The 22,142-nt window shown below is 37.6% G+C and overlaps 1 protein-coding gene across 9 annotated transcripts in view; it reads left to right on the forward strand.

The window, feature by feature from the left end:
- BCAR3 (BCAR3 adaptor protein, NSP family member) overlaps positions 1-22,142 on the forward strand; it is a 104,583-nt gene that overhangs the window by 61,064 nt on the left and 21,377 nt on the right. For 5 of the 9 annotated variants that reach the window (XM_086753359.1, XM_086753360.1, XM_086753357.1 and 2 more), the window contains one exon: positions 5,446-5,485. The exons of 1 other annotated variant lie outside the window; for it this stretch is intronic. In XM_086753359.1, coding sequence (XP_086609485.1) covers positions 5,446-5,485 — 40 coding nt within the window. Of the gene's footprint in view, positions 1-4,418; positions 4,510-5,445; positions 5,486-8,601; positions 8,620-15,659; positions 15,780-22,142 lie in introns of those variants that run through there. 3 more of the 9 variants (XM_086753363.1, XM_086753365.1, XM_086753364.1) reach the window with 3 other exon arrangements.

The following is a 22,142-nucleotide window of genomic DNA, read 5'->3' on the forward strand; positions in this document are numbered from 1 at the left end:
AACAGCAAAGATTACAGGATATCTGCTTAAAGGTTTTTTATTGAAGCAATGCTATAGAGAACTATTGGACAAACCTCAGAGTCTGAAAAGACTGACAATTTCTGAGTTAATGAGATTCTGACTGTTCTCCTGCATGCACTGAACTGAGTAATTTGTGCTGGGGTTGAATTCCAGGATCCAACTTTTCAGTTGTAGTATTGATAACAATTTTATTAAATAGTTTTAAAAGAGTGACTAGTTACTTGGACTTCAATGTTTTCTTTACTGGATTTTCATGTTTAGTTGCTCATTGTCTTCAAATCAATGCAAGATTTGAAGTTGGCACTATGGCAGTATTTAGTTCGTCATACCAGAAGTACAATTCATGTGGCTGCTTTTTTTTTTTTTTTTTTTTAAATTCTTCCCACACATTTGTCTGTCATTTAGAGGTGTTAAGAAGTGGAAGAAGGGCATCCAATAACATCTGAATCTCATCTCAGTCAGCTTTAGCTGTATCTTGAAGGAATCTGCATATAATGAATAGTCCATTTTTTTCTGAGAAGTTACATTGGTTCTCACAGTATTCAAAGGTATAAGAACTTGCTCATAGGCAGTCACTTCCAGTAAGTGTGACACCAAGCTCTTCATTGTTGCAACAGGTTTTGTTTTGGAGGAAGAAGAGGGAAGCAAAGAAACATCTCCACACTTTCTGTTGTCATCTTCATCTTTTTGTAGGGTTGCTGGAGCTCCATGCCTGACTTTCAAGCTCTGTGTATTTTCTTGGCAATATAGAATCATAGAATCACAGAATCATAGAATGGTTAGAGTTGGAAGGGACCTTCAAAGGTCATCTAGTCCAACCCCCCTGCAAGGAGCAGGGACATCCCTGACTAGGTCAGGTTGCTCAGAGCCTCATCCAACCTGGCCTTGAACGCTTCCAGAGATGGGGCCTCCACCACCTTTCTGGGCAACCTGTTCCAGTGTTCTATAACCCGCATCGTAAAAAATTTTTTCCTAATTTCTAATCTAAATCTACCCCCCTCTATTTTAAAACCATTACCTCTCGTCCTATCGCAACAGGCCCTACTAAACAGCCTATCCCCATCTTTCTTGTAGGCCCCCTTGAGGTACTGGAAGACCGCTATCAGGTCTCCCCGGAGCCTCCTCTTCTGCAGGCTGAACAGCCCCAACTCTCTCAGCCTGTCCTCATAAGAGAGGTGCTCCAGCCCTTTTATCATCTTCGTGGCCCTCCTCTGGACCTTCTCCAAGTGGTCCATGTCCTTCTTGTGTTGGGGGCTCCAGAACTGGACACAGTACTCCAGGTGGGGTCTCACCAGGGCAGAGTAGAGGGGGAGAATCACCTCCCTCGACCTGCTGGCCACACTCCTCTTGATGCAGCCCAGGATGCGGTTGGCCTTCTGGGCCGCAAGGGCGCATTGCCCACTCATGTTGAGCTTCTCATCCACCAGTACTCCCAAGTCCTTCTCCTCAGGGCTGCTCTCAATCCATTCCCCGCCCAGCCTGTATTTGTGCCTGGGATTGCCATGACCCAGGTGCAGGACCTTGCACTTGGCCTGGTTGAACTTCATGAGGCTGGCACGGGCCCACCTCTCCAGCCTGTCAAGGTCCCTCTGGATGGCATGAGGTCCGTCTGGATGGCATATCAGTAAGAAACCCATACAGGCGAAAAATCCCATAATTCTAATATGAATTGTGTAGCTGGACTGAAAAGAAATTGAGATAGTTTTCAAGGACTAGTAGGGAGAGATTAAAGGGTTGTATGTCTGCAAGATCAGCCAGCAGAGAGAAAAGTGTTGTCAGGTGTCAGTCGGGATGCTTTAGAAAGAATGTTTCTGGCTAGGACAGTCTCAGAATGGTGAAGGTTAAGATTGTAATGACTAACTGCTTTCTTTTAGGAATGAATTATTACTGGAGGAGTGTGTATGCTACTAACGTTTTCACACAGACCTTGTGCATGTGGAGGAGGGTCAACAGAGGACTTACACTACTCTGGAGGACAACTTAATTACATGTATCAAGTCAGGCTTTTTTTTTTTTTTTTTTTTTCCTTTTTCTATGAGCAAAAAAAAAAATGCTGGAAAGGGATTTTATTTTGTTGTGAAATTAGGTGATAAGAGCCTGGCAGTAATGTGAATTCCCAAAATGGATATGGGAGTGTGTTTGCATCCCTTTCTTAAACCCCTTTCTGTGACAGAATGAGTTTGAAAAGAGCTTGAAGTCGATATTGTGTGTCCTACTGCAGTCCTTACCCAACACCTTACCTTAAGGTGTTCTGAAAACTTCTGTATTCCAGGTGTCATCTTTTTGCATGAAATGTGCTTTTTATCTGAATGGAAATAGAGTTTATCTGATTATTAGGAAGCCAAAATGTGTAATAAAACCCAATCTGTGAACCCACAGTTTACACAGTAATGTTTGACTTATGTGCAGACTAATATATATGTGTTGTAGGTAAACAAATGCAAATGAATACAGCTGTAAAGTCAAGCTTCTTATGAAGATAAACATTAGCATTACTTGAAACATCATAAAATCTGATGAAAAATGAACTATTATTAGTATTAGTATTATTGAAACAAACCCTCAGTTGAATTGATTTGAGAGGCAGCAGAATCTGCAAGTACCTTTCAGATGATCTAGTAGTTATCTGAAAGTATTAACTTTTTTCTAATCTAATAGATTAGAAATCATCTAATAGATCATCTAAGAGAAGAACTCAGATTGTGGGTTCACCATTTTAATTAAGATTCTTTGAGAGGGAAAATGGAAAGGAAAAGAAGTACTTTATATTTTTCTTAGGTTCCTGACATTATAGATTTCCTTCACTGGGAGCATATGGCATGAAGGAGCACATCATCATTACTAACAGAGAGCTGAGATTCAGGAGTTAGTTTTGTGATCTAGTTGTTTGGTTAGTTCCTAGTTATTCGGGCTAGCTGCTTAATCTGTTTTTCTGCTTATAACGTGGCAGTATTACGGTGGAATTGAATGACAAGAAAGTGTAGTAGTTAATCTTTACTATTAGTTACTGTACATACTGTTTTGAAAATAACTTCAAAAAATTTGCACAAAGGTGAAGACTTAGACGACAAGGGAAGATGGGGAGAGAGAGGGGTATATCTGGTAAGAAAAAGATATCTATGCTACAACATAAACATCTTTACGTGTAACTTGTGCTTGAGGCGAGTTGTAGGGTTTTCCTACGTTTTGTGTGTAACAGCCTACCAGATTAAATATTATAGTACTTGTGAGGAGATTTGTTACACCGTCTGTTTCCTAAAGCCAAAATTTTCAAAGCACTTTTGTCATGTGGATGGTGGAGGAAACGTACGTGTAAATTTTTTCCCCTCTCTTTTCTGCTTTTCCTGCTTTGTATTGCAGTAAATAGGCTGTTTTGTCTTAAAGCTTTTCTGCCTCTTTCACTTTCCTTTGGCTTGATCTGTCCTAAAGATCTTTTTTCTTGTACCTGATGTTGGGAACAGTGGAGTCCGTGGCAAGGGTAGTCTGCAGGAGCGGAGTTTGTAAATGCAGATCATAACAAAATGGCTCACTACCAAAGTAAGGAAGTAAACTAGTTCTTAGCCTTACGGCTCACGTCCATTCTTTTGGAGTGTGTTGCATATGCAGTTCTGGTAGACCCTTGTCCTGAAAGATTCCCCAGGCAAGTGAAGAACTAAATTGCAAAGTTTTTCAGAAGCATTTAGTACTAGCACAGCTTCCTGCAGATTATTTGAATGTGAGAGAGTTCAGCCGTGCTTAATGGCTCTGTTAAACTGATAAAGAATGGGATTTTTTTCCCAGTCAGATTGCAAAATGTTGAGAAATAGAACTTTTTTTCCTGTTTAGGAACTTACTTTTTTGTTTTTCCTCTGTGCTTCACACCAGTCTTCCCTGGCATGCTTGTACATATTTCAAGTGCATACAGTCACCAAGCTGCCCCTTCTTTGTATATTGGCTAGGAAAAGTTTCAGATGGTCCCAATTCTATTTCCATTTATTTGTCAGCCTTGTTTTTTGTTTATTTGTTTGTTTTATTTTTTGGTGTTTGTTTGGTTTTTTTTTTAAACTAAGCTGGGAATGGAACTTGACCCTTGATAAATATCCAGATAGTGTGAAACAATAACCCATGATACAGCCTGAGCAGCTGAGCACCATCATTTAGGGGCAGGGCTAAGAAGTAGGAGGGCTCTGTTGCCTCTGTATAGGTATTCTGGATTAAATACTGTTAGGGAACCAGACCAAAAACTGAGTATAAAATAATAACTTACTTTCAGGTGATATACAGTTACATTCAAAACACACAGGCAGTTCAGAGATTTTGTTGTTGTTGTTGTTGTTGTTGATTGATTCCAGTGTAACCCAATTTCTACATATCTGAAGCTGCTTGTTAGGTTTCTAGTGCTACATCATCGTAAGAATTTCCACGAGAACAAGATTCTGTTCTAAATTTATGGGACATATTTTATCCATGTGGCAAACTTGATTGCTATAAGAAGCTCCTGATCCCTCTGTAAGTTTGCAAGGTTTTAATAGTGCCTGTTGCATGTTTGTATTTAAGGCAGCACCACTTATATCATCCCAGGTTCTGTGAAAGCATCCAGTGATGCTTTTGTTTTTCTCAAACAAAAACAAATACACAAAAACCTTTGAAAATATGTTGCTATTTTTATTTCTGTTTATGGAAAGAGTTGTAATTGATCACAGGGCTCTTCACTTAGGCTTCTGTCCCCTTTGTCATCTGTATATATAGAAAACCTGCAGAGAGATCTTTTCTTTTTAAAATAGGGCAATAACTTTACTATCTGGCTTTCAAATAACTGTAGTGTTGAAATTATTATAATTTTGAGAGCTTTTAAAAAGAGTGAAAGAACCATATTTGTTTTTCCAAATGTAAAATAAAACATTCCTCTGTTGTAAATCTATGAATTCTTTGCTTTGTTTATATAAAAAGTGAATGCTTTACTTTCTATTTTCTTGTGTTAGCAATGCCCTCTGAATGCTATCAGTAGCAGTAGCTTAAATGGGAAAACATACAAGCATAAATTTATATAAATTTAGAAGCCGTTGGGAGAGCTCTCTTAAATTTATTTCAGATGTTTTAGGTGGTATATAAGTATTTTCAGCCATCTGTTGACATTTCAAGATCGTTTTTGCTTTGTTTGAAACTGTAATTAACTTTATTTCCCAAATTAATTACTAGTGGCTCCACTGCGTGACTCTCTCTAGAAGAAATCAGTGGTTTATACATTAGTTAAAAGTTAGATAGCATAGGCCATCTAGCTATAACACATGTTTTCTAATGAGGATTTTAACATGACCTAGTAGCCTGTTGCTGATACGAATGCATCTCTTCAGTATGAGATTATATTTGGACTCACCATTTGGTTTTTTTGTTTGTTTGGTTTTGTGTCCTTTTGTCCTCCATCCTTGCCTTTTTTTCTTACAGAGATCAGAATATTATGGATCCTACTTTGGAATATGTTAAGGTAAGATACGCTTTCTTACCCTCAAAATACTTTATTTGGTATATAACCAGTATTGCCAGAGCATTTCCACTCATTTGTAGTTAGATAGTGCTTCTGTTTATCTTTTACTACAGAAAAACTAATTATGTATGTCAGACTATTTTCTGCATGCTTCAGTGAAATACTTGGGAGCATTGTGGGTTGCATTTTTATACATCTTTTCAGTTACATGATGACTACCTATGATCTTGCCTATGTTAACAAAGTAAAAGAATCAGTATTTCTTGCTTATGGATTTCTGGGGAAGTAAAGGAACACATCTGAAAAGATCATTAAAATGTCAGACTTAGGTTTATGGTTTTACCAATACACTTACTAATGTTACAGTTAAAAATTAACTTTGGCCCAAAAAGTAACTGGAATCCTAGCAAAATTATAAGTTCTGTTTTCCTTTTGTACAAGATCAATGCTCAAAAAATATATAAATATTAGAGTATTTTGTTAGAGTAAATAAAAAAATACTCTGGAGCATCCATAAATTTTATTCACAAATATGGATTGGCAATATAGAAACTTTGGAAGAAGCCTTAGGGATCTGTACTGGGAGTCTCCTGCAGTGCTGTAATCTCCACTGAATTAGTACCTTTCAACATGTTTAGTTTAAGTTAATATTATTTCTCAGAATCTTGAAAGAATCTGGCTTCTATGTAATGTCTCTCGACAATAGGCTTCTTTTAATTGTTGGGCTTTGTTCCCTGTCTTTTAGAAGACTAATCTTCTGAAAAGTGTCTGATAAACACAAGTTATCCTTGAATTGTAGGATATTTCTGTAGCTATTTAGGCAGCCTGAATTTTGCAGGCAACTGAACTTCTGCTTCAGGTTAGAATTCGGATGAGGAAGAGACTGAGGAGAACCAGTCAGCTGGGTTCTGCTGCTAGAATCCTCTCTGTGGGTGTTCATAGTTGAGGGAAACAGGAGAGTTGCCCGGGTTAGAGTTCAGGTTGATCAAAGTAAACTAGGAGAATGTGATGCAGTGTTGAGAGGGGACTGCCAAAGGAAAGTGTCAAGAATTAATTTACCTGGAAGTGTGGAGAGGTCCTCTACTGGACTTCCTGCCTAGGGTTGGGGTGGAGGTAGGAATTAGGGTTTGGAAGAAGACAAGGGGAGGTACAGAATACGAAGGTCCATGGAAAAGGGGCTGCCAAAGGACTCTGAAAACTGCTGCTTGAATTCTGCTCTAAACAGTTAGCTAAGCGTTGCAAGGTCTCTGGCCTCAATCGCAGCCTAAAGTTGGGATATGGCAAAGTAGCAGAGACAGAGAAGGCCAACAGCCTTCTGAAGAGTACTGTAGGAGCGGGGATGCCAAAGGCAACGAAGTGGTGGACACGTTAATTGCTCTATTTAATTTACTGTTTATCTTGCACTGTGCTGTACAGAGTATGTTGTTACAATTTTAATAATATGGCCAAGTAGAAGGCAGAGGTTTCATGTGCCAGTTCATCAATATGTACGTCTTGTCTTGTTGCAGCAAGTTCTGTGTTACAGATGTGGTTTCTAATCTTTTCAACTTTTCTTGTAGAAGCTTGTCTTGGACTCTTGTCAATAGCAGTGATGCTAAGCTCAGTTATTAAAACTTTGATGTTGGGGAGGAAAGCCTGGGGAAAAGAGACTTATGAGGGAGAATACAAGGGTTACCACCGCCGCCTTTTCTCCTTCCTCTTTCAGTTTTTCCTGTCTATATCCCTACCTTCAGTGAACTGTGAGTTTGGTCACAAGTTCAATGGTATTATAAAGGGAATTCTAGACAAGAAATATTAAACGACAACTTTGAAAAATAGTCAGAAATTGCTTTCTAGTAAATATAGCCCCCGGCAACATTTTTTGGCTGTGAAAGTCCAGGTTACTAACAAAACTGATTTCAGAAACGTATTCTTACAGAAAAAAAAAATTATCATTAATGCCAAATAAAGGACGACTCTTATCAATAATTTGTTATCAGTTTGCTATGACTGTAAAAGATGTGCCTGATTTCACAACGGGATCTTCTAATGCCCTTTGCTGGCTTAAGTTTCAGCAAGTATATAACTTACCTTATGGTAACTATTATATTAATGTTTATAACTGTTCCAGCTCCTTGAAGAAATTATGATGGCAGTGTTAAGTCAGGTATAAACTGCAGAACACTACCCTACTCAAGTTACAAACCTGAAAGAATAAGTTTCTGCAGCATCTCACTATGCTTTTACCAACATTGCCATTTGCACAAGTCCAAGACCAACAGATTAAAAAAAAAAAAAACAAAAAACAAAAAACTTGGTGTGCTCTGTTTCACAGTGAAAAGACGATAATAGTGTTTATTGTGGCAGTAGTGGCTACAAGCAGGCATTGCTGTATAGGGCAGAGAGACTAATGGTAAACTTAGAAGCTGAGTGTATCAACTTGCTTTTAATACAAACACTTCCTTGCTAGAATCTGGTGACTAAAAGTAATATAAATAGTTCATTGTATTTAGAAATTCTCTGGACAGAGGAAAGGCAAAATATATTGTTTTTTTTTTTTCTACTGTTTTATTCTGTTCAAGATATGAGATAGCACTGTTTATAAAATTAATCCTCTGGAGGCATTATTTTAGAGAATGCTCTCTATAGATGCACTGTCATTTCTAATACTGGAATCTAAATTACAACTCACAAATGGCAGTTTCCTGCATCTTGATATATTAATTAATTCAGTATATAAAGAGACCTAATTATGCAAAGGCAAGTTCTAAAGGGGAAAAAAAAAGTACTGATTTGCTGGAGTCTGAGTACTGAAGTGTCCATACGGCTTCAAAACTTCCTTTGTCTTCACAGTGTTGCTGAAACCATGGTCACAGTTAAATGGCTCTTTCAAAAAACCCTTTTATGGTAGAAGTGAAAACAGGCCAGACTGCTTTGAGTGAGGCTGCTAACCAAGTCATGAAAGAGATTTACAGACACAATAGCACGTTGTACATTCTGTGAGATTTTTACAAGTTTTATGAGCCAAATAAGAGATCCATTGGTAGTCTCAGCAGGTTCTTCCCACACCCTGAGACTGCACATCCACAGAACAGACTCCTGCAGGGGAGAAAGGATCAAGTGCTGGCAGCTTTGAGTGTGTCAGCGAACTTCTTGTGAGTCATTTTGATCAAATTCATGTGAACTAAAGATAGCTTACTGTCCCATTCCTATTCACTATAAGTACTTAGGATCTTTTAATAGAAGTCTAGGCTGTAATCATTAAGGCTGTGTCAGAGTGGAAAGAAAGAAAAACAGATTTCTCTCCTCGTTTCATGGAAACCTTTTGAGCATTTCTTGTGGAAATAGTGCTAATACTTCCAGGAATATTTATCAGTGATGAGTTGATGAGTCTAATTATGGCCTGAGGTTTTGGAGTTGTATTTTAATCCATTAGCAGAAAAATTACAGAATTTATGACTGATTTTCTGCTCAGCAATATCATGTTGGAATTTTGTATTTAGATTCAGACTTGAAAACTATCACTGGTCTAAGGAAGTTACAGCTGTAGACAAATACTATTCCCCTGTGAAGTTCTACTTAAAGATTCTTGTTTGTCTCTGCTCCGTAATGTTCATTTTTTCCCTATTTTTACTCCTTGAGTTTGTTAGAAAGCAAACTGTCATAGAAATTATTGTCAATTATGGCAGCTTTTGTAACTGCAGCTGAAAATAAAATTTTGATGACATTCTGGTGTGTTGGTCGTTACCTGTAGCTGAGAACTTTGATTACATGATGAGGTTTATTGATGCACAGTTTGTATAGCTAATTGCACTAATTCATAATACTGTGGATGCCAGTCAAATATATATGTGGGTGTTTGACTCTTATTCTAATGACTGTTCCAAGAAGCTAATATGGTAAGAATACTATCAAAAGCAAGGTTTGTATGTCTGTATGTATGTTTGGGAAAGTTTAGAAAAAAATCTGTGTCAGGTAGTCACAGTTTGGGAAAGAATTCTTCCTGACGACATTGAAATTTCATTGCAAGGAGCCTTTTTTTAGATATGGAAATATATTAGGACATCCCCACCCCACTGGAAAACTTGCCAGCTACAGTGTATACCTGTTCATGAGCTGCTGTGTATCACTCTCCTGTGGAGACTTGCCTGTTGAGATGCAGGTTGTGACTTGTGAACAGAAAGTTTATTGGGTTTCTGCATTGTCTGACAGCATTATATCTTAAGTATCTGAGCTTGGAGGAATGCCTGACACTGAGGCACCAAATGATCAAGAGGTTCTTTTTGAATCTGTAGCTCTATTTTTTTTTTTTTTCCTTCCTCTCTTCTGTTGGCAACTGCAGCAAGGGTAACAGCATCACAGAAGGTGGAATTGTCAGATGGAATGTATTTTGTTGAGGAGAAAAGGAGTATGCCCAGAGAGATGATTTTGACTTTACATAAATCTCTCTGTCATTATGGATTTGTCTTCTAACTCAAATACCATTATTGATACCAGTGATGTTTCAGTCAGAGATATTTACCTTTTTTCCATGTTTCTCTACTTGGCAGGAAGTGAAGCTTCACAAACGATGCAGCAGTTGCCTGTCGTACAAGCTGTGTAATTCAGAAAGATAAAATCCTGTTAGAGCTGATCTAATGTTAAATACATGTATATTTACCTGTCTCACGAGGAGAACGTTTAGTATTGATGCTTGATGGGTAGTTGTTAGTTATACACTGCCCTCTGCTGGAGAAAAAACACACGTCATGCCTATTAAAATCACGTTTTTAGTAATAGTTTCATTGTAACTTTTGCAGTAATAAAAGTCTGTAGCCTGACTGTTGGAAGTCGGTTGCTTTTTTCTCCAGATGCACAGAATGGGGGAGAAGGGAGGGAGAAATTTCCCCCCCTCACTGCCGTTAAGTTATAGAAGTGGGTCTTAGAGGGAACTTGAGAAAATATTTTGTCAGGATGTTGCTGAGATTGTTAGAATAGATGTTCTGATTTGTTCAAAACCTCCAGCAAAAGAGATTCTGTAGCCTTCCATGACAATCTGTTCTACCTCCCAAACTAGATTAGTCTAACGGTCTTTCCATTGTTACTGTGTGAAAGTTTTTCTTAAAATGTGATGTAAATAATATTTTTTTGCACCTACAGGTGATTTTTTTTTTTTTTTTTTTTTTTTTTTTGTCCATGTGTTGTCTTTTTGTTACCTTCATTTAATTTTCTAGTGGGATAAGTTTTGGCTGCTACAGTAAGTTGGACAAATCGTCTTATCTTGTACTTTTAATCCTGTTCTGGTAGTAGTAAAGTTTCAGGTAGTAAAGCTTTTCCTCAGCCTTATGCTGGGCTGGGTTCTTAAAACATGTGCCCTTCCTCTACTTAGAAGGGGCAACTATTTCTTTAAGTACGTGTGACAGTTATTCCTGAAATTTTGCAGCAGCCGAGGAAAATTTAAAAAAAATACTAAGGAGTTACATATGTAGTTGGAATTCAGCAGCTGTCAAGTGGTTAATTCCCCTAAAATCTTTATGAGAATCTTGCCCCATTTATTTGTAGTTAATGAAACTTTTCTTATTTGATAGAATGCAGTTATCCATAATTAGTGATGGAATCTTACACCCAAGTTTCAGTATTTTCTCGTGTTGAATTTTGTTTGACCAGCAGGCTAGTGTCTGAAAAGATGGTTGTCAGCAGTTCTGTAATCTTTTGGGTGTAAAGTGATGAATAAAATCTAAGCTGATGTTTGCAGTAAATATGCAGGAAGTATGATTCTACAGCTTTGCAAGACAATGTGCTTTTCAGTCTACTGTCCTAGTTCATGTTTTCCTAGTAAAGAGATTCCCAAGTTAGCCTGTTATTGTTTGACGCTTCTTGTTCTTTCCCTGCCCCCGACTCCTGAATGACCTGGTGGTGGTGGTTTTTTTTTTTTGTGTGTGTGTGTTGTGGTTTTTTTTTTTTTTTGTTGGGGTAGGGGGTAGCATACTGTGAGGAGGGATTTTTTTTTTTGTGTGTGAATTATAATCCTCATATGAATTCAGTCAAGTGGATAGTGGCTTTCTAATTATTCTGGCCTTTGTTGTGAAGTCTTTTAGCAGTGGCTTTTGCATTGCCTTCTCCTGATGCTGAAACAGAGTTTAAGGTGTTTTGCTTATGGAGCACCTTTTGTCATGCTGAGTATGGTCTGAATCTGAAACACAGGATAGAAGTTTTGAGGTACAAAGAAATATTATTTTTATTTTGTCTCTAGCGATCTTGTGAATCTTGGTTTTAAATGAATCACCCTTTTTCTCAAAATATTAATGCCTGTGCCTCTCAGATGCTGACAGTTATATGTTGCTATGGTTAATATCCCCAAGTAAAAATAACAGTGTCAGTGAAAGGAAATAGTAGTAAGTGGTGACATGCATTTACTTTTCAAAGAAAGGAAAAAAAAAAAAAGGATGATTTTTACTTTTAATACATTGTCTGGTTCGCCTTGATTTGTGATCCTGTTCTGTTGCAGAGCTATTGTATCTTCTCTCAGATACTGTGATTGTTGAAGTGTCAGATCGCTTCTGACAAACAGTGCTTTCCTGTACTAAATTAAGCCAAGATGTAATCCTGGACCCAATCCATTGCTTTGCAGTAGGCACTGTATTGCCTCATTTACCAGAAAAGAACATGCTATTTCCCACAGAAGTGGTACCTGTGAGGAAGGAAGAAAGGTGCTGAATTATAATATTCCCATGCCTATTTTTTTCTACCTTATCTGTAATGAACACTTTGTCTATCTTGGTAAGAGCAACCCCATGCATAATGAAAATGATCTGAAAATACGAGTGGAGACTAAGCAGTAAAGTGCATAAGAGTTAACCTTCTTGCAAAGTGAGTTTGCTTTTCTTTCCATTTTCAATTTCTGTACATATACTTGTGTCAATTGACACAAAGACAAGAAAAAGATCTTTCCATTTGTGTGATAGCATCAGCTGGAATTCTTACAGTTTACAGTAGGCTTTTATATGCATGTATGAATAGATGTGTGTATATATATATACACATTTATATATATACACATTTATATATATATATAAAAGATGCGGGTGCCACACTGAATTTTACTCCTTTTCACATGAGATATTTAAACTGTTAATAACAGTAGATATCTGACTACTCTCTGACATCTTTTGTGTTGATCTTTTCTTAACTGCTACTGAGCTCTCTCTTGTGTGAAATACTTATTTTTGTTTTCATTTTAGACTTTCAGCATTGTTCCACAGGAACTGTGCCTTAAAGATGATAGTTACTGATGCAGTTGGATCTTTTTCATAGTTTTAAAGATGGACTAATACCAAAAGCTGACTGGAACATGAAAATATTTATATTTAACTCCTTCATAGCAATGCCTGACTGAAGTTGCTTTTTAAATTTACTTAGGCATATGAACCACACGGGGGAGTGAGTATATAGCTTATGGAAGGCAGATTACTAAAAAGTATTTTGAGTACTCTTACTGAGAAAGCCTATAGAGGCAAAGCTCCTAATCTCTTAGAGATGTATCTGTAGATAATAATTAGAGTAAGACTGGTACATTGTGTGTGTCTGTATATCTTGCTTCTTTTTGGAGCCATACAGTTTGGCCTATGGAGAGGGCAGCAGAAGGAGCACTAGTACATTTCAGTTTAATGCCATCTATTAATGTGCGCTGTCAAAGGAGCAGGTTTGAGATTTTGCTGTGTTGGATACTATTAGGAGCTAAGCACCTACACAAATGAGGAAGTATAATGTTATGTGGGCTATCTAGAATAACCAGAGGTAGTTTGCTTCCATGCCCTCAAATCCTTCTGTTAGTAAAATGTTGAAATGGAGGTGTATGAGCTGTGGTGAGCTTGCTGCTTTTGTTTCATCAAAGTGTATTGTGCAAAAATGTGGGAGGGAGACAGGCCTCTTCAAATTCGTACATGCTGGTAAAGACTTTTGAAAAACTGCGCTCTGACAGAGCCAAAGTGTCTTGTGAATTTTATTTTCAAGTGCTACACATCCAAAATCTCTCTCTTTGTATAAAATGGAAGTATTTAGGGTATTCAGGAGTTTTAGATAAGTAGCTGATTTTGAAATGCCTCCACTTACCCTGGTGAAGTAACAAAATTTTTCATCTTTGGATGAAAAAAAAATTCCATATTTGGAATTGGTGTAAATCTCAGACAAAGACTTTACTTTGACAGGACTGAGGAGCCTTTCAATAACAGAAATTTGAAGTTAGCAATTGTGTTAACGGCTTCTTTTTATGTGCAAGAGAGTTCTTGTACTGTGTCCAGCAAAGCTGAAGTTAGACTAATGACAGTTAAGGCAGCAGGAAAGAGAAGAAAATATGAGCCATAAGTTGTGAAGTAATTCTGAACAAAAGGAAATTCATGCCTTTTCATACTTCTTTGTTTGTTCCCCCCCCCCCCAATCCAAGGAATAAATTGAAGGAAAGACAAGTGAGACATTACAAAATTACTTAATGTTTGTACATGGGTTGGCAGACAGTAGATGGAGCTCAAGAATACGTATACTACTTTTTGGTGGGATTGATAAAACCTGCTGTTGGCTCCTTAATAGGAAGACAGCTAGTAGAGAAACAAGACCTATTGCCAGATGACTTTAAAGTTTGTATATTTTAGTTATAAAAGATCAGGCTTTTCAAAGCTATTTGGGTGTCTTAAAGTGCAAATCAGAATGTAGTAAGAAGCTCATAAGCAGGTTGAGCGCCTGTTTCTTGTAGCTCCCAATCTGTGGGTCACATTTTCAAAGAGATTTATTCAAGCAGCATTGAAAACTAAGTAGATGTGAACTTTGTTTTCTCACTATTCCTGTCCAAGAACTGCGGCGTCTTTCTGACTTTCCCTCACGGAACTGCGATAGAGAGGAAGAATTTATGCTGACCTCTCCCATGCTACACCCCGGCAATGCAAACAAGTGTAATTACAGTTGCAGCTGTATCTATTGATTTATGATCAGAAGCTGTGCCAACAACAGCCTGCAGGAAGTGAGGTTATAGAAGAGAACGTGAAAAAGTCAGTTCTAATAACAATTGACACAGGAATGGTAGGGCATGAGCTGTGTGGTGGGACTTTATGTGCCTGTAGACAGACAGGAACAGATAAAAATAAGCAACACTTTCTGACAGTGTTGTCATCCCCTTTGTTCCACTTATTCTACACTTTTAAAAGTGTTCAGCAGTGAATAGTATTTGGAGGCATCCCCCAAAGAACTTTGTTAGAGGCAGTGGGCCATGTCTTGAAGGACTTAGTGCTAAGACTAAATGGTAGTGGTCATTCTCAAGATGCTGTTTGTGCAGACAAATTGTTTATCAGTAGTTTTCCCCTTTTTCCTGACTGTTTCTCTCATTAAAAAGAAGAAATAACTAGTTAGAGAAAACAGTCCTATGTATTAAATGAAGAATTTTTCAATCTGAAGACTTAAATGCTTTGTTTTTTTTTTTCTTTCAAATTTTATTCATCTTGTACTTCATTACAACCTTACAGGTGCCATTTTATAGCTGTAGGCACTCACATTCATAGTTAGATTGTGCATATGCACTGTGTAATCGAACGTATCTGTATTCCATATGGCATCATTAGTCCAGTGACAGTGAGCAGCGTGCTCAGGGTAGGCTGCATGCTCTGTCAAATCAGATTTATGTTGTTGACCCTTGTTCAGTACACCATACCTTCTGTCATTTACAGCTGACTTTCTGCCTGCATTGTTTGCTTTCATTTAGTGGAGAGAAATCTAAAGCATTGCATGTATTTCACTGCATATTGTTAGGCTGATTTAAATGCTTAAATGATTTGTTGATGTAGTACTAAGTAACAGAGGCAGGTCACCAATTTCCTCATCTAGTTTACTCTGAAATTATTTCTCTGTAATATGAAATCACAAATCATAACTTTCTGTGTGAATTATAAGCACTTCTGTGAACAGAAATGGTATTTGATTCAAAATAGCTTCTTGTAGATCTGCAGACTGTTTTGATTACTTTAGACTGCTTGTGAGTTTTCAAGTGTTTATATTTTTATGGAGTTTGGTTGCTTTATTTGAGCCACTTGCAACTTTGCAGACAAATAATTTTATTTTCTTGTGTGTTATGAAAGAAGAAGAAATCAATACCTCCTCCTACCCCAAGAAATTATCCCTACATTCTATCTTGTTTAACCTGTACAATTAAAGCAGCCTAAAAGGATTCCTGTAGAGCAGATTCACGCTATCCAGTGTGAAGGCTTCAAAATCCTGCATATGCAATATGCTGTAAGTGGAGCTAGACACAGTTTAGGTGTGTCAGGGGAACAGTCCCAATATGCAGTGCTGGGTAAGTGTAATTTAAACCAGATCGTTAAAACACCCTAAATAACTCTAGAGGCATTGTCATAACACAGATGGAGTTGGCAGAGAGACCTTAATTTCTCTTCCTGATGGACTATTAGGAACTCAACATAGAATATATCATCAGGTGTCTTAAACTCATGTGCCCTTGAATTCTGTGAACTTAGAAATCTTTTTCTAATAAGCTTAGTTATCAAAATCACTCTAGCCAGCCATCCTTAGAAGCAGATGAAAAGATTATCGGATATTTCAAGATTCTTGTCAAGGATTGTTGAAAACAAAATAAAGCTGATGGTTGATCTGTTGACCAGTGCATTAGAGATACATCAATAGATTGACTTAGCAGAAAGATTGTGTTTGATGTTTCTAAGGTGCAAGAAACAGATGGTTTATTTCTCATGTGCAGAGTCTAAGAATCCAAAGTGCCAGAAAAAAGTCATAGGACAGGAGAGTGAAAACGTGGCTAAACCATCCTTTGTTTCTCTGAGTCAATATTCACAAGCTATGTATGAAGCGTAATTTGGAGCATCCTGAAGGCTGTTCTTGATCATGTCTGAAAACAGCTCCATGATAGCCAGCAATGCAGGAACTATCATGCTGTCACCCAGAGATTTCTCATGTACTCTTTGAGATTCCTTTCAGTGGTCTTAATTTTCATACTGCTTTATCACAGTGTCAAGCACAGTTCTGGTTCTGACTCTTAAGAATGTGTCATCCATTCATTGAACTATATGTACAGAAGTCATGCTAGCCTTCATTAAAAACAACTATCCCATTAGTTTTGTTTTTAAAATAATTAGATTCAGTATCCAAATAAAGCACTCTCTTTCCTGCCATTTCTACTGTTGATAAAAAGTGTCAGCTGCTGCTATATGAAATTGTACAGTACTGTGGTTTTTGTTGTTGTTGTTTAAAGGTTCATTATTTCTGGCCTTCTCACAGCATACATAATTTTTGATTCTTTACTTACTCCATTACAGAGAGGAAATAAGGAACTGGCAATTACCATTTTTGTTTATGCCTTGCTGTTAATGTTGACCTGTGGATGTAACACACAAACTTTTTTCACTGCTGTTTAGTAGCAAGCCTTTCAAATGAAAAATAGACACACTCACATTGAATATGTACTAGGCCAAATTTACTTTCCAGTTTGAGCTGTGCTGTTCCCATTGAAGGAGGGAGATTGTGTCTCTACAATCCAGGGAATGTGTTGAAGATAAACCCATTATGTCCCTTTGCTCTCAGTAGGGAAAAGACTAGAGGGAGAATCTAGATCCTGTTGAAAGGTTTGAGGAGATGATTCGTGTGCAAAAACTTAATTCTTTGCCTCCCTTGTGTTTGTGTTGCTTGTTTTGGGAGAAGGAACCATATTGAAAATTATATCATTCAAACTAGACTGCTAGAACTATACCAGTAAGTATCCCTGGGTAAACAAGTCATACAAGAAGTTGCAAAATTAATAGGTCTTTCTGTAAGGTGTGAATTGTATGTGTAAAGTTATCAAGGCCTGGGGAAATACTGTGTGTGTTAGCTAATGAACAATAATGGTGGGATTTGCAATCTAGAACTTGACAAAGTAGGAAAACATGAATACATAAAGGATATTGCATCCTCTCTCTTGTCACATATATTGTACCATGCTACTATAGGGATTTCTGTGGGGTTTTTCTTCCTTTTTATAATGTGCTTCTTGTTGAGCTCTATTAGAACTGCCACTCTAACCCTCAATTTTTTGGAAGGTTGTTCTTGGTAATGATTGAGAACCTTCCTTTCTCTTCCCTGCCCCCCACCCTGTCGTGTTGTGTGTGTCCCATCCCCCTCCCTCCCCTGTCTCCCACCTTCCCCTGTCTCCCACCCCAAGAACTCCTCTCCTTTTTGGAACCTCTAATTTTTTTCAGAGCAGAAGTAGCCCACCTTATTTTGCATTGCTAAAACAGTTGGTTTCTGCTGCCAAAATAGATCAATCATCCTAATAGCCATTCTTGTCCTCTGCTGTGGTTGATTTGCTTCTCTTGATAGTTTCTGTTCATGATATTCAAAATGAAACCTTAGTGTATTGTGCAGTGGTATTAATACTTTGTCACTGTTATAAAGCAGAAATGCCTCGACTGGTGCCTCTTTGAATTTCATTTCCCTTTTTCTTGGTTTTTTTTTTTTTTTACTCCCCCCCCCCCCCCCCTTCTGTAAATTGGATTAGGGTGTTCTTATAAGAACTTTGTAATGAAGATTCTTCAAAAATGCAGTCCTTGATGACGTGCTCCCATAGTACCAAAGAACTCCAGACAAGAAGTCACAGTTCAGGCTTTCATGTTTGTAGTTCTGCAGGGTGTCTTTTCATCTTCTCTTCTCTGGCTACCTGCTAAAGCAATCCTAGGGATTTCCTCAAAGTAGAAAAAGAACTTAAAGTAAATTAAAATATGCTGCAGCATAGAGTAGAGAGAAAAAGAGTATACTTTCACATTTTTAGTATTTTATTTACTCATTCATTGTCTGAGTTTGTCATAAACTACTTGGAGAGGCATTTCCTCTCCCCAGCTATACCAAGGCTCCATCCTCAAAGTAATTATTTTCAGCTTCTTTTTTGAACCAATCTTTCATTCTTGTTCTTGACAGGATAATAACTTTTCAGTCCATTTAATGCTCTGATCTTTTATTTCTACAGAGTTTTCCTTTCTTCAAAAGAGTCACAGGCCTAACAACATCTACACATGGCGAAGTAGTCTGACTAGCTTTATGAACATTCTGGTTTTAGTGTTTAACTTAGTGCTAGATTTCTGCAAACCTTAGGGGGTCAAACAGGTAAGAGAACTTTACACATCACACTTCCTTTTCCTTGTTATTGGGACTGAGGTTTCCTTTTCTTTTTGAACAGACTCTGTGTGCCACTTGCCTTGGAAAGCAGTGCACGTTTGATGTCCTTTCATTGCTCAGTCCTGCTGTTTGGTTTATGTCTCAAGACTCATTGCTTGATGCAGGCACTGAGGGCACTTCACATTGTTCAGTCAATGTGGGAAGGAAGTATTCTATTATTAGGTAAGAAGTATTGCCTTGCAAGTAATATCTGAGGATATCAATAAGCATTCAACAATATGTGCCCTCCTAATTATGGAATATATTTGCTGATGGAAAAGACAGGTAGCTTAACCACTCCTTGGGAATAACCTATTCCTAATCTGAGGTCTGAAATATCTGTTACTGTCAGACTTTTTGGTACCATCCAAGTAATAAATGACTGATCTCTTCAAAGTTTCACTTTTTAAAGTGTGACGGGCGTTCTTGTACCTCTCAATCCAGTGCATTTTGTTTCCTTTCACCAAGTCTGTTAATTGGCCTGCTATGGAGGTGAGGTCTTGTCTCTGACAGGTATTATAATTAGACAGGTTATTTCCCTTTTTTTTTGCCTACATTCTTGAAGGGGGCATTGAGGTATGTAGGCCAGATTCTTTGCTGACGAGTGGTTTATTGGTAAGTAAGCTATCAACTATGCTGTCTAAGGCATAAATGAAACTGGTTTTTGTTTTGTTTTAGTGTTTATTTTTACTTTGGAAAATCAGAGTGTTCTTGAATTCGGTCCTTTCTTTCTCTAGCAGTTTGCACAATCCTGTGGGACTATCACCAAGCTAGAGCTGTCCACTAATAGCTTTAAATACTAAAGGTACCTTGGTTGCACCACTAATACTGACCATGCTGACAGTGTTGGTTTCTTACTATTTTTTCCCAAGGACTGGTTGCCAGAAGCCTCCTAATTAAAAATAAACAGATTTATCATTTTACTTGGTTACCTAAGCTCAAAGGATGTAATTCTTATTTGACTATGAAGAGTAAAAGTTGTCAAACAGTAACCAACTGCTTTTCCTCTTTGTGTTTTATATGTATATTGTTGATGATGCAGATGGAGACAGGCATGATTGAGCTGGAGCAGCTGATCAAGCCTTTATCAGCTCAGGGAGTCAGTCAGGTTTTGTATCTCATCAAGAAGAGAAGTTTACCTTGAGCTGGTGGCTTAAATACATCTCTGAGCTAGGGGATACCGAGATAGAGGAGCTAGGATTTCACTGGTGAGTGAAACAGATTGCATGAGGATTCTGGCACTCTGTATGGCATGCTGGAAGCAAGCATGCCAGCAGCCACTGTATTGATAGCATCAACTTCGGCTGTGGAAAGTGTCCCAGACTGGTACGTGAGTAATAGGGTGTAGCAGATCTGACAGGCAGTGGTGGTACTAAAGAGGTTGCTAAACCTCTGAGAACTGCTAATAGTGACTGTTTATCTGCAGTCTTGAGGACCAACAAGCAGCAGAACTGAAAATGCCAAAGGATTATAGTGTTTTTCAAATGCTGATTGCAGCACTTTGTTGTTTTTATCATCGTAAGTCTATTATCAGAGTCAAGGTAAGTACGCTTTTTCAATAACAGTAAATACACAATGTGCTAGTCAGTAATGCTTTTAGTTTTTGTTCAGAAGTGTTTGTTTTTATACGATGGTTGGGTACAGTGTGTTTCCGTCCTAAACATCTTTAGAATTCACCATTTTCTCAAATAGAATCTTAAACAACTTTCAGTTTTATGAGCCTGAAGCTGACTGTCGTTGTGTTTAGGCACCAGGTTAAAAATACCCTGGTTTGGGATTTGCTGAAGAAAATTTTAGCGAAGTTTTAAGCTTTTGGAATTTAACTGATCAGACAACTTGGTTCCTAAGTTTTTCACCTACTTACTGAAAACATAGGTAATTGTGCTTAGGAGCTCTGTTTTTTTTTTTTTGTTGTTGTTGTTGTTTTTTTTAAACACTTCAGCGAATTTTTGACTTATCCTTATATTCTAGAATTTTTTAAATTACATAATGCACAAAATCAAATACTCATAGAATGGTTTGGATTGGAAGGAACTTTTAAAGATCATTTAGTCTAACCTTCCTGCCATGGGCAGGGACATCTTTCACTTTATGCAAAAATGCACTATATGCAAAGAAAAAGCCATTATGAACATTTTGAGCCACACTTATGGAAGTGTCTAAGTGACTTGGGAATTGAAATGTAATCAGGTGGTGTATCTAACTACTTTTGAGGAACTGTGAGCTAAATCTAAGCTTTTAAATCTTTTTCTTTAAGATTTATGCTTGAATTTTCCTTTGCATAACAAAGTGCCAGCTCTGTAAGTCACTGTATAATGTGTATACATTTTCTGGAGCACTTGCAATGGGGAAGGATGTGAAGGTTGCTATCTCCTGGCCTGTCGGCTTTCAAACTTTGATGGAGGCACTTAAAGGTTGGGAACAGCTGCCTCCCCTTCTCTCCCCTCCAGTGATTTAGCATTTTAACTGTCCATTTGTGGAAGTGGGGTGTGGGGCACATGTCTTTTGGGCACACTGAAAAAGTGAATCTGATCAGACTGTCTTCTCTTTCTCACTGGGATAAATGTCAGACATTATTATCAGAATGGAGAGCTAAAGATGCTCTCCTACTACTGTAATTCATTTTCTTTTTCATACTTTTAAGCATAAGGCTTAACTCCTCTGTTCTAAAACTTTTAAAATTATATTGGGTTTTATTGTTGGCTGTCAGAACAGTTCTAAAACCGTTGTTCTTGACCAAGCATGCCCTTTGTTTAACTTGGCATGAATTTCTAATACCTAAAATAACGGTGGTGTTGTCATGACAACTTTCCATTTGTTCTAATCCATATAGTCTCTAGAGAAACTGAAACATTAATAGTGGTTGCTCTATGGAGAGTAAAAAGTAAAAACTGTTATGTAGAAACAAATTGCAGCTGGGCTCTTTCAAAAATAAGGTTCTATTTAAAGAGACTTGCAGCATTTAAAATAGATTTGAATGTATGTGTTCCAGCATGCAGATTTAGCATTAGTTGAATCTGATGAATTGCTATTTAAAAAGTTCTGATGGTAGGAAACTGGGGTGCATTTGCTGAAGAGAAAGTGGCTGTAGGTGGTGGTCAACTCAAGTAAAGTCTGCACCTTGGGGCCAAATGATGTACATTCCTTGAAACACCAAAGTGCTGAGGATGGTGTGAACAACTGAGCCTAAATTCTCGTCTTTCTTAGTTTGTAACAACTTTGCGCTTCGGGCAGAATCAATTTGTGCAATTAGATGAGATTAATTCTTAGTTTTAATAGTAATTACAATTGTAATGGCATACCAAATTCATCCATAAATAAGCATGCTGAAGTCTGCAGCTACCTCTGAGAAATTCAGATTCTTTTTTTTCTGCACCAAGATAAATTTCATGGTAATTATATTGTCTTATTTAGTTGAAAACAGTATTTGTCGGGGCTCAGAGATGCCTTATTGTGTCACATCAAAGTACAGGAAACACTCAGCACTTGAGCACTCACA

Source organism: Chlamydotis macqueenii, chromosome 8, assembly GCF_036417535.1.
Source record: "Chlamydotis macqueenii isolate bChlMac1 chromosome 8, bChlMac1.mat, whole genome shotgun sequence".
Classification (NCBI taxonomy): domain Eukaryota; kingdom Metazoa; phylum Chordata; class Aves; order Otidiformes; family Otididae; genus Chlamydotis; species Chlamydotis macqueenii.